The sequence below is a fragment of the Meleagris gallopavo genome, chromosome 7 (assembly GCF_000146605.3).
Source record: "Meleagris gallopavo isolate NT-WF06-2002-E0010 breed Aviagen turkey brand Nicholas breeding stock chromosome 7, Turkey_5.1, whole genome shotgun sequence".
In the NCBI taxonomy this organism is placed as follows: Eukaryota; Metazoa; Chordata; class Aves; order Galliformes; family Phasianidae; genus Meleagris; species Meleagris gallopavo.
Window position 1 is genome coordinate 22,372,067 of NC_015017.2, and position 13,513 is coordinate 22,385,579.

Below are 13,513 nucleotides of genomic sequence, written 5' to 3' on the forward strand. Positions count from 1 at the left end.
CCGACATCGTGCTCTTGGCAGCCAGTCTGAATCAGAATGGCAATGGTCTCCCCCACAGACACTGAGCTTTTATAAGCTTTCACAAATTCAAAAACGGACTTTCTTCTGTGGTAGGGAAAGGGTAATAAGGTGTTTTACATTTCCCACATGCGGTTTCAAAGTGTGTTTTCCGGCTCCAGACACAACATCACTCCTCCTGCACAGCACTGCTGCAATCCAGGCCCCTCCCATCCCAAGGCACCAGCCATCCTTCCCAGCACAGGCAGGACAGCTTGCAGTTCTCTGTGGTGCCACTCTCATCCTCTGCACAAACACTGGGATGTGCCTGCAATCGTCTGTCAGGAACAGGAGGAAAATTATCCAAAGAAGCATCTGGAAAAACTTGTGCAGTTTTTTTTTTTAAACACTACACAGTGTTGAGGAGCTGCAGCACCCTGGGCACAAAGGCGATGTGTTCCCTTGCCTGCCCCGTCTTTGGCACTTTTAAGCCACTGCTCTCCCAGTTGCACCTTCACTGCCTTTCCTCTTTCTATTCATGGATGCAGACGAACACAAGCAGGACCTGAGCTTCAGCTTTTAACACACACTAGCTGGGACACAACAAAGTACAAGGCTCAGCTAGGCTCTACTACTTGGAACTCCCCAGACTGCATTTGCCATGCTCAAGTTCCTGAACCAACAAATATTTAACTGGAATCTATTAAATAGCTGAGTACAGCAGGCACTAACTGAGAAAGAGCTAAGGCATCCGTTTGCACCAGCTTGGTGGCTGATTTACCACCAATTTAAACAATAATCACCACTGCGATGACTACAGGTTCAGTTTAAACCATGACCTCTCACATGCCTTGGGAAGATGAAGGATATCAGCACATTTCATGAAAGTGACACCATACACGCAAGCCTGGATCTGACACAATCACTTCCCTACACCTGTCTGACGTAATGCAGGAACAGTTAAGATGGATATGCTATCAATCATCTGTGAATTCCCAAAGCATGTCTTCAGGAGGGGTCCCAACCCTGCTCCTCGGCTCCCTCACTCTCCAATGAGCAAACGTTAGTCAGATTCCAAGAACTAGGCAGTAAGGAAGGACTACCCCATCTTGTACCATCAACACCCCAGCTACTGCTGCAAGAGACTTCCTGGAAGACCTACAAGCAATACTTATCAGAACAAAGACAACTAAACACCGACTACAGCACCTGATTAATCCCTTAGAACTGGATTATGAAGTCCCGTTGTACTTTAGACAATACTTTTCACCTCCAAAACCTTCACTGTGCTCCCATTCACTTCTGCTGCTGCAACTTCACAGTAACAGTTACCACACAAAACCTCTGTTCTATCAGGTGTCCTAATGATGGACAGAACAAGGCCCATGACTGCTACTTTCCACACAAGCATGCTTAAATAAATAAAATTTCTAAACTGCCTTCATCTCTATTCACTGTGTATATTTTGAGCTATTCCAACATTTGAATTTCTAGAACAGATCAAGTATGCAATGGGTCTTTTCAAGAGATTAAGTTTCCAAATCCTTTTCTAAACTGAAAAGGATTTGCACAGATAGTAAATATCTATAAGCAGCAGTAAGTGTTTTGCTTTCCCCAAGATGAAGATAATCTAACTTGCCAGCAAAATATGACAGGCATTTCTTCAGAGCAAGTGTAGCTATTTTGTCTGCAAAGCTGGGCAGCAATCCATGGAAGTCTCCATAGGGACATCCCACTTAGCCAATTACTAATTCACAAATTCAAGGCAGAACTCCTAGATTCTCTTGCATGATTTGACAAACATCCACTGTAACTCTTTCTGTTGTTGTTGTAATAAGTTTGAGGTTTAAACATAAGCTTTGCAACAGTATTTCCCCTGGAGATGCAGACCAATGTGAGCAGCAATCTGGGCCCACAGCTGGATCTCCCACTTGCTAGGACAAGACTCAGCTGCTTGCAATTGAGGAGGCTGCAGCTAGAACCGAGCTCACTTTTGTATGTATTTGCTCAGAGCTTTGTTAGGATAGAAAGAACTCCAGAGGCAGAACTGACTGGACAGGCACAATCTATAGACATTAATTGCATGAAAAAAATATTTTGCAAGAGACTTTCCATTCAAATTGATACAAAGACATTTTTTTTCACCCTTCAGTAAAAATACAGTGGCACCTTGACACAGCTGAAAAAGAAGGCTACTTAGCTGTCTCTGTGTCATGAAACACACAGGCACGTACTGCACTGCATGGTGAGCATGGGAAATGCTTTAGTAGTAAATAAAAACCAGGCTACTAGCAGAGCTTACATGTGGCAAGCAGTACACTTCGGTGCTAGCAAGGAAGATCAGCATCCTGATAAATGCAATGACTGCACGCAGCCATCTTGAGAGTGCTCTACTAGAACCACAGATCTGCATGTGGAAGTTCTGATGTCTCAATTTCGATAGTGCAATTACAGCTGAAATCACCATCTTTCTAATTAAGATTCAGGCCAGTGAAGTCATTCATTAAACCTTTATCCAGATGTGTTTCATGGCATACTATAAATTACTCTGAGAGCTGGACAGACAGATCCAAAGCCTCATTTCTAGAACTAGTGCTGGAGCTCCTGCAGCTTTCTGCAGCAGCCCCACCACAGAGCCAGACACCTTCCATGTTCAACATGTCTTTGGTCTGTCTGTTGACAGACTTCAGTGCAACACTGGATAAATTCCAGGTGAGAAGCTTTGGTGCTGGAGTACATAAAGGATGTGATAAGAGGAGTTATGAGTATTGGCAGAATTGCACCTGAGACACGTACTGGAGGAGATATCAATTGTTTCTGGCTCTCAAATCATCCTCACATCAGCAAACAAAGGAAAGTAAGTGCTAAGATACTGCCATATATTTAAATAATGGAAACATGAAATTCATTTCAAACTACCTGCATGGCCTATTGCAAAGTGATATAAATGTCAATTAAATTCTATGGTACTGATCACAACTTCATTAATATCTGGAGCCCTGAGCCCCACTCAGTGAGCAAACAGACACCGTGAAGACAGTTCTGATATATTTGCTACTACTGCAATGGCACAGTCAGAAAGAGAGGTATGCATCTGTTCCAGTTATGCCTATGCACAGTGGAAGAAAGTTAGGAGCTCACTATTGTTTTTTCCCCAACTCTAGTCAGAAGATCTGAGACTGAACAGCTGGATGTATGTGAGAAAAATAATTTCTTTGTCATTTTCTTTCAGTGTTGTGTCAAGTGTGTTGATTTTCATAATTCTAAAAAATACATAACGCAGGACCTAATTTAACTTCATGTACAGCTAAACATGAAACAGATAACCTGATAATATCTGATATGTTGTAAGTGCTAATGTATAAATTTAGATAACATTAATTACCACAGTAGTCCTTCACAGTTCAAAATACGCTTGATCTCAAACTGAAACATCACTTTAAACAGTGATTTTAAGTATAAATACATGAAAGTAAACATCCTTAAAATGCAAGAGTTGGAGACTTTACACAGCTGGCTACAGTGGCTGGTTATTTATCTTCTAAACCAGAGAGAGAACAGCACAACTTTCAAACACTCTCATGACAGTTTTCTCAGGCTGCATACTACTACAGTGTAAAGCTGCCAGAAGACCTCTGAGGAGCTCTGAAGAGCTCTTTATTACCCTAAGGCTTCCTTCCATGCAGCATAAGCAGCTCAATGAACACTTGGCTTCCAACCTTTTCTTCTTTTTTTCAAAAATTAAAACATATAGGGAAAGGCATCTACTGATTTGGAAAGGACAACATCTCTAAAAGGAAAACTCCCCACGGAATCAGCTATTTAACAAGACAAACAAACTTTCCAGACTTTGTTTCTGACATAAAATGTCATAAAATATTTCCAGATTGTTTTCCATTTAAATAGTATGTTTTTAATATGAACTATCTAAAAAGGAATTATCTAAAAAGGAATTTAAAAACTAATATCAAATTTCCTGTCCAATAACCCGTGTACTATCGTGTTATCATGTGATACTACCCTTTGCCAACAAACGGTTCAGTTTGCAAACACTACCTTAGATGTTTTCCCTTATATCCTCCCAAATGTCCTTTCTTTATGATCCTACCCAAAGACTGAAAAAGATTAAGTTTAAAAAAGTTTATTATGACTGTGTCCCAGTCCCCTACACAGGGAGAGGAAGGTCACGGCCTCTCAGACTGAAGCATAAGAAGGGACAGAAGGAACATTTGGTAAAAATGGAAGAAGGGATAAGACACAGGAACTCGGCAAACAAAAGCTGGGTCATACAGATAGGGTAAGATATAATTGAAAGAGAAGAAATCCTTACCAGATAATGACTTGAAAAGTTTTGAAATGAATCCTTTCAAAAAAATCTTCTAAATGTTTTTGTTCACTGTGGAACACAGAAGATGAGTGGTATGACTTGAACTACTGAAAACAAAATAAGAATGACTTTTCTTAAATGGAAACTAGAGCTTGACTTCATACAGCGCTTTTCATACTTAGTGTGTTATAAATTGCTTTAAATACTAGCAAGCAAACAGCCATTATGCACTCAAGAACTCATACATAATTATACTTAACATTTTTACAGAGCTTTTCATCTTCAAAGTGCTTTATAAACAACTCATTAACCTCAGCCAATGCACCTGCAAGGTAGATAAATACCTGTATTGTAGGTGGAGAGACAGCGAGCTCAGCGGCTCATCCAAGAAGGCGTGCCACCAAGTTGTTTGCTCCCACCACAGCCATCAGTCTGGGGACTATGAAGTCCCGCAGACACCCGGGTGAGACAGCATACAATAGCAAGCTGGCAAAGCCTCAGCCTCTCCCTTACTCCACAAACTGCTGCACATCCACTGGAGTGTGAGGATCCTGGACTATGCTAACAACAGAAGTATGAAGTCTGTGGCCTCCAGATATGGCCACGATGCAAGAGAACAACTTAAGCTTCAGTCCTCAGGTAATCCCCAATTATCCAAAACTTTGAATTAGTGTTGGTAAGTAAGGCCAGTAGCTTTCTCCCTTGCTGGAGATTGGAAAAAAATTCTTAATGTGATTATACCACATGATTATAGCTACACTTTTTGATGCATAAAAAGATCTGATGTGATTTTTTTTTTTACCGCTTTTTAAAAACTGTCAGAAACAGCAGAAATGTCAAATCTTGAGCAGAGAAGCCTGAGAGATGTGAACTGTAATACAATACATGCACTGTGCTACAGCAGACCTTCTGTTCCCGTGGTAGGGGAAAAGAATCACTGCATTTTTAGTAAAGACATCTTTATCTCAGATGCTTGTGAGCCACTAGATTTAATTAAATAAATCTGAGAATCCTTATCTGTTCTATCAGCACATTTGTGATGCCAGAGCTCTGTAAGTTCTCTAGTTACTGTAGTTCCTCCCCGGGTAAATAGCTCATGTTCAGAAAAATAGAGTTCACAAAACTTACAACAGTAGAAAAACAAGAAGTAGTTAAAGCCAGGTTTCCACACACTTTCTTAGGATATCAGGAAAATAATTCTCTCTACGAGTAATGGTGTATATGCTGTTAGATAGGTAAATCTGAGTAGCAAAAGATACATGAACAAGGCAGAACTGCATTTATCAGGAAGAATAATTAATGTGTTCTGTCTGCTCGTCCGGTCAGCCTGGTCAAAAAGGCTGAAATAGGAAGAAGCAATTTTGAATGACTCTTCTCATATATGCATCTATTAATTTTAAAAAAGAAAGACAGCAAGATCATACAACTCAAAACAACGAGAGAATAAGTCTTGACAAATTAGAAGAAATTTCAAGTTCCCCCCCCCCATGTGGAAGAATTATAAATTTAAGATTATAAATATTCATATATATTTTAAAGCAGGACAGACACATGCTTGTATCTGTCTGCCAACATCATGATTTAAAAAAAAAACAAACAGAAATTTATATATCCTGATAAAAATAGAGGCATATAAGAGCAAAGTAAGAACAAAACATATGGGAAATGCAATTGAATTTAATTAGATGGACAACTAACACTCATTCTGTGATCCTAAAAAAAATAAAAATAATTCTACAAACATTTTCTAAATAAAGGAATTTCAACTTTTGTAAAATCATATGCAGTGTTCACAGAATGTAGCTCTTGTAACAGAATGAAACAGATTAAAGGAGAAACATGGCAGAACAAAATCAATATGCATTGTACTCTGCACTGAAAGCACAGAAATGACTATATAATAAGAAACCAACACGTCCAAATAACACTAAAGCTGCAACATTTTTATTTTGTTTAATAACTTGTTGCTTTATTTCTAAACAGCAAGAGATGCCAAAGTAACTTCTTCACTACCTGTACTCTTAGCTGCTTCTGATTCCATTCTATTTTAAAAAGAATCTGTTCTCCAGAAGACCTTGCTGGTGGGGAGGTACATTGTCCATCAGCATAAAGTGCAGATATGCAAGAACAACAAAAAATGAAAGCAGAGAGCAGCATCTGAAGGCAGCTTTCTTTCAGTGCCCCTGGGAATCCAGAGGCTTGGGTTTCTGAGCAGAGGGGATCAGGCGCATCAGCTACAGCAGCTCACCCAGGCCTGAATCCAGGTAGATTGCTTCTCTAAACTTGATGAAATATCAGCACCACCAGATAATAGCAGTGGTCAGGGAAACTCCAGAAACATGTAGCTAAAAACTATAAAGTTAAAACACTGAAGTCAAACAGTCTCTTTCTGCAGGATGCATAACTGTAAGGCAGAGAGCACACGAAGTATAGACCCCTCCTTATGTGAAGAAGGAAGAGAAAGTACATATGTAATATGAAAGTTAGACCCAGCACACAGGTATATCTTAAAAAAATCTTAAATAGAAATACTTAGGAAAGAAACCACTGCAACAAAGCATACGGCTTGAAAAGACAAAAAAAATCAAAAAGCAAAACAAACCAACAAAGCCCACAGTTGTACTGTAACCAATCCCCTTCCCATTTGATTATATGCAAAAGGACTCCAATTATATTTTAACACTAATAAATATAGCTAGACCAACAGCACTGGGGTGTGGTGTTCAGAAGCACTGCAAGCCACCAACCCAACCTGGTGTGCAGAGGAAGATGTACCAAAGTGCTTCACCAGATGCGAATTTCCAAGTGCTATCAAACTGTGCTGGTTTGGGAGTGGGTAAGAGGAAAGGAGGAATGAAAAAGAGGAAAAATTACACAATCCCAAATGGCAATTGAGATAACTGTAACTTGGAGTCTTACAGGCAGTTTTAGCACAGAGGCCCTTTACAGACTGCGTATACAACCAATATCTACTCTGAAATTATAGTTTGCAGCAGAACAGAAGAATTGTCTGTGAACATTGCTAAGAATTCCTACACTTTCACTTACATTTGCTCATGATTCACAACTGTCAAAACCAGAGCATTATATCTAGTATGTCCAAATATGACAGAAGGGAAAAACAGCTTAGATTTCTTGACACAGACCTCTGCTGTACTTTTAGCTGCAAATCCAAAACTAGAAGCAGGTGATCTCCTATTTGACTTCAGCAGAAACCCAAACTTCAGAGTAAGAAATGAGAACACTGTCACTGTACTAAGGCAATTCAACCACTGAAACGGACTTGCTTTTTGCTGTAATATCAACCTTACCATCTCTATACATTGAAAATCATGTAAGAAATAGTGGGAAACATGTCAGAATGGAGTAGTTCAGTTTTCCCTACAGATCTGGAAGTCACTCAGAATTTCAGAACTTTCTAGCTATCAGATGTAATTTTTGTGTACATCTCACAGTAATCTTCCCATCTACTTAAAGAAATTCAGGGCAAAACTAGACTGCAAGGAATATATTATCTACATCTAGAAAGCCATTTCATATATGTCCATTTTTAAACAATGCATTAACCCAGCAGCTTAGAAATAGCAAGTGTTAGCACAGGTTTCAGACTCCATTTAATTCTCCTGATGTCACACTTCTACAAGATGCTCTGCAAATTACTCCCTTGGAGTTACAGTTTCTCCATCCATCAACTGCTGTTAACAATTTCAACCCCTTTTGTCTCCCATAGCTACCTGGGCTGAGATCCGGGAGGCACAACCTGTTCCACTACATATGCTCAAGTGGCACCTCATCCTGTCGCTTTGGTAAGATAAGCTACATGCTCTAAAATACACTGCCATTCACAATGCCAATCCAGAATACAGCAAGTTTCAGTTCTTCGTTCTTATTCTTCAAATGCTACACATTGCATTAAACAAGTTCGGGGACCAGCCGAGATCTGTTGCACAGTATACCACTTTTCCTTCAGGGACCATAGCCCACTTACAGAGCTGGGTACCAGCTTCACAGCAAACCGCCACACCAGGGCACCCACCTGCCACAGGACAGAGCTATGAAATGGAAATGGAGAAAGAAAGGAGCTCCTTTCTGTCTAGGGGATGGCGACTTTTAAGAGAAGAGTCTGCAAAATGGAAAAGGATACGTGCAAAATGTAACAGTTCAGTTTTGCCAGAAGGATTATAGCTGGGTTTACCTCACATTTTCTGGTATCTGAAAATGGACCCTGGGGTGCTGGCCAAAGCTGCACAGCCTCCAGCATGGTGGCTGGCCTGCTGTGAGGTGGGCGAGGTGAGGGCATCTGCTAAGGAGCCTCCTTCCTGGGAACGCAGCCTTGGCTGATGTCAATGGGGAGAACGAAGCTAATGGAGAAACCGTGCCCCACAAGTGCCCCCCAGCTAGCAGTGATACATTGCATCAGAACAAAGGCTCTGTGTGCTGCCAGCAACGCATTACCTCTCAGCTGACTGAAGACAATTAAACACTTTATTGAAAGGGGAATATTTTTTTCCTCTCATGCCTCAAACCACGAGGTGTATGTCTCCCCCAGAGTTGCTCATTGCTGCACTGTTGAAATGGGAATAATTCCCTGTCTGCCTGACGTTTTGCAAGACAGGGATGGAACTACCTCTGGATCGTTTGAAAGTGTTAAAAGTGTGCTGCGATCAAATGGTTTGAACTTCTACCATGCATCATTTGCAGCTGATAATGCTAATGCTAAATTCTGGAGACATGAGTCTGTCTACAAATTAATGGAAAATCTGAATTAATGTTTGCTTCCAGCTAATTGCCCAGCTCACATATTGCACAGTGCAGCCAAGCATCATTTGATCTTGAAAACTCTGACAAAAGTTTTCAATCACTTTTCCCAGGTGCCAAAAAACCTTCAGACTTATAGGACATACTCATTATCAGCCTGAGATACCAGGAAATGTTTCCCCCAGGACTGATATCTATATGTGAGACAGGGTTGTTTTTTTTTTTAATGCATTAGATGGCTTTAAAAAAATTAAAGGTTTCTACAAGTGAGGACTGAAGATTTTTAATTTTTGATTTGCACATTTCTAAGATTAACAGTGATAAAGATACAAGTGAAAAGATGCTTTTAGTATTTGACTATCAACAGTGCTAAGAAATTCTAAAGGTTCATTCTCATCATGAGAATAGTCTTCTACATGCTGAGTTTATGGTCACACTTGCAAAGGGCAAGCAACATCTAAAAAAAAGTAACTCTAATTTCAAAGCACATTATCAAAAAGATGGAAACAGACTGATTCCCTACAGCATTTCTGAAACTGTTCCCAGAGCGGGAAGAGCCCTCTACCCTTGTAGGTGGTGGAAACTACAGAGGTTTTGGACAGATATTCTCAGTGAATTAACAGCTTTGATCTTGACTATGTTTCTAAAGCCAAAAAGCCAAGAAAGAGAGATGTGAGGATACTTCCAGCAGGTACTTTATTTATTTAAGCACCTCCCAACTGCTGGCTCTACAGCACACTTCTGCATACTAGCATACAGAGTTCACCATAAAATGATACTTTGAAAGCTGACTGCTTGCTTTGCTATCTTAAATGTCAAAGCCATGTCTAATCACACAAAAATATTACATAAAACTTATACACACACACTTTACCTGAAGGACATGAAATAATTGCTTCATACTGCCTCAGTGATTTGCTGACATCTTTTTCTATTAGTCTAATCCCTACAAGATCTGAGCTAATGTTTCTAACTTCTGCAGTGCTTCAGAATAGTCTAATGAGCAACCTTGCTGGAGATGTTTTCATTCCTTTTATTTCTTTGAAATACTCTCATCTTACCTGAACAGGCTCTGAAGGATACACAACACTCAACAACATGTTACTACCAGACCTGCAAACAGACCTGATCTACACATCCCAATAATATGCTTTGTAATACAGAAGATACTGCTAATAAATAAAGATTTCTAATGAGACTCTGCACTTCTAGGCAAACTTGGAAGCATGAGGCTTTGAAGCCATAGCGCAACAGCCTTACTCCAGCTATGCCTCCCCCTTTCCCCTTTATTTTGGAAAGGATTTATAAACATGTATTGATCACGTATTTCCTCTTCATGGTGCTAAGGGATGGGAGAAGAGTAAAATTATCAGAAAATGCCCTGAAAACAAACATTTTAATATGGCTCTCCATCCACAGAAGAAAAATACAATCCCCAGTACTGCACAAGGCAAACAGCCCAAAAATGACATCTACAGCTTTTCCACACGAGCAGGATTTAAAAGCTTACCTACACCTGTTTAGGATACCTGCAAAATGTCCAATTCTATCAGAATAGAGACAAAATAATGCACAAATAAGCTTACAGCCTGCGCACACAGGCCACGTGTCTAAGAGAGAGATCCTACACCCTCCAGTCTGCAACAAATTAACTTCACATGTCTGGCAATAATACGCATCACAGATTATTAAGAAATATTCATTGGTAGAGATAGGGAAGCAGTGTAAGAAAACAGCAACACCAGTATTTAACACAATAAGAGACTTGTTCAACAAGGCATGTCTTCTCATCGGTTATTTTCCTGTGTCTCCGAGCCCTGAAACTTCATTACAAGGAAATAAGGGCTTCTAGTCTACCATAATTTAATGCCTAAAATTAATAGATCAATAAAAGATTATTATGCCTGAAATCACCTAAGTTGAATTTGGAGACATGCAGTTCTTTGATGTCTTCTTCTTGATTTTATTACCAATGAACATCACAGATGCAATTATTGTAATACCTGAAACTGTCATAATATGTAATTAGAGCATTTACAATCTGGTAAAACATCATACAACCAGTATTATTTATAAGCACAAACTGCGACAGGCTAGCATGCTATCATTGTGGTTGTTCTAGCAGTTTCTTATTTATCTTTTACAAAATAGTAAATACAATTAGCATTTCTATGCATCACCTGTAAAATCCTTCACAAATAGTGGTGGCATCTAAACCCCGAGCAAGGCCACTCTGAAATATGGGCTGGAGCCTACAGAATCCCAGAGGTTTGCACAAGCCACCCACACACATTCTTCTTGCGTTGACTGTATAATCAATGAACATACAGATATTATACTTACAAAATATACCAGAGAACTTGGCCATACAGTTATGATACCAAAAGAGGATAGAAGGCTTACCCATATCCTGGGCTCGCTACAAAACTCCAGAGAAGGGGATCTCCAAAAAAGATCCTTCCCCCTGCTAGTCAGCTCTTAAATGGGGTCTAGGAGAGGTGCAGCCAGGCTCCACCCCTTCCTGCAGCACAGGTGAATTGCCTTCACCTGTGCTCCTGTGGCTGACTCATTGCTTGCCTCGGGTGATCAGTCAGAGGTTCAGGCTGTGATTCAGCAGTTCCCATACAGTTGACAGTTGCAATTCTGCCTCTAACGAGACAGGAAATATTCAAATAAATTCTCTGATACATCTAACAAAAAAATTACACTACTTAACTGTTCGCAAACATAATCATTCAACATCTTCAAACATAATGAATATATATTTTTATGACAGCCTAATTCCTTCCAATACAAGGAGAATGTATTTAACCAGCACACAAATTTTCAAGATCTCTGCTTTTCAAATGCACTTATCTAGAAACAATTCCGTAATAATGAAAACTTTCATCATTCATAGAAATGTGACACCAGAAGTATGAAGAGATATCACATAAGAGGCTATCAAAAAGTAATTTTCCTTCAATTTAGGTGGAATAGATTCCCTTAGGTAGACTGAAATCTAATTAAAATTACTTCTGTCTTTCAGTATTTGCAAATTAAATTACACTGAACTGTCCAATTCAGGGAAAACTGGATTCAGTTTAATCAGTCTTGTCTGAACTATGACATTTTTGCTTTTTCAACTTCTGGAAATGTATTTCTACCAGGGGATCTGAATAAAGTTTGACATCTGAAGGGAGAGTATGAAGGCTTAACAAATTTAAATGGCTTGGATATTTTAACTCAGTGACAGACTTGGGGTTTTTGGACATGGAGGAGTGGAGGCAATTGTACTGGCCACACAACACCCAGAACAAAGTTTGCAGATATACCGTTGCTGAAGCAAGAAATCAATAATGAGGCTGCACACTAAATTTCACTTCATTTGAGATTTAAAACAACAACCAAAAAAATAGCCAATGTTGTATGGTACCATGTACTGAAAATGTGATTCACTTTCCAAATGGCACATGCGTAAGCACAGAGGATTAGACTGGCATTTAAAGTAAAACAAATAGGAGGCTCAGAAAGCCAGCATTCAGCTGAAGCCCAGGTTCCAAGGATCTGAGTAAAATGGCATTTCCCTGTGGACATGAGCCCTCATCAAGGAAAAACAGCCGATGTGGCTCTTCTGCCCTGAATGATGTAGGATTAATTATGAAGAAAAAGCTCTTATGTTTTCCAAAGGCTGCTCAAGACTTATTGGACAGAATGGAAAATAAAAGTGCAGTAGAAGATCAGGATCAATACAGTGAAAAAAGGGCTGCTATGTCAGCTGCATAGCACTGCAGTTTAATGTGAAAGTTAAAATTAACATGGAATTGGTCTACTCTTTATTATTATAATAATTATTCAAGACTTAGACAAAATGTTATTTAATCATACAAGCCTTTCATTGAGACCAGGGTGAGATGCTTCTTCCTATTCACACATTCAAGATTTCGCAACTGAAGCGAAAAAGAAACATCCCTATTGTTCAAAGGGCTCAAAGCCTGATGTAGTTTAAGACAGCAAAACCCTGAGGGGAAGCGACGAGAGCTAAATCACCTCACACCAGTAAGATAACGCGTTTTCCATCGAGCACTTTGTGCAGCAGTGCCGTGTGAGCACGGCGTAGTGCAAACAAGAGGGATTCGCTTCTGCTGGGCGCGCGGTAGGAAAGGCGCCTTCAGCCGGAGCGCGGCGTGAGGAAAGGCGGGCGGGAAAGCACCTGCACGCAAGTAAAAGTTCCGAGATTCGGTGGGTTGGTAGGATAAACACACAGTTCTGTCAGAAAACGTTTTTCTTATTTAAGCGCTAAGATGATAACATAAAGCCTAGAGGGAAGCGCTCCTGCAGCCTGTGCGCGCCCGGCGCGCTTCCACAAAGCGCGGCAGCGTTAGGCGGGGCACACCCGGAGACGCGCGCTCGGCTTTCCCCTCATGCAGCGCCGGGCCCCGCGCCGCGGTG

At 40.2% G+C, this 13,513-nt stretch overlaps 1 protein-coding gene across 1 annotated transcript in view; it reads right to left on the minus strand.

The window, feature by feature from the left end:
• Positions 1 to 11,506, minus strand: part of METAP1D (methionyl aminopeptidase type 1D, mitochondrial) — a 39,742-nt gene extending 28,236 nt beyond the window's left edge. Inside the window, exon 1 of the mRNA XM_019617201.2 lies at positions 11,486 to 11,506. Within this exon, the coding sequence (XP_019472746.1) occupies positions 11,486 to 11,489 (4 nt within the window). The 5' untranslated portion in view covers positions 11,490 to 11,506. The remainder of the gene's footprint in view (positions 1 to 11,485) is intronic.
• Between the last annotated feature and the right edge of the window lie 2,007 nt (positions 11,507 to 13,513).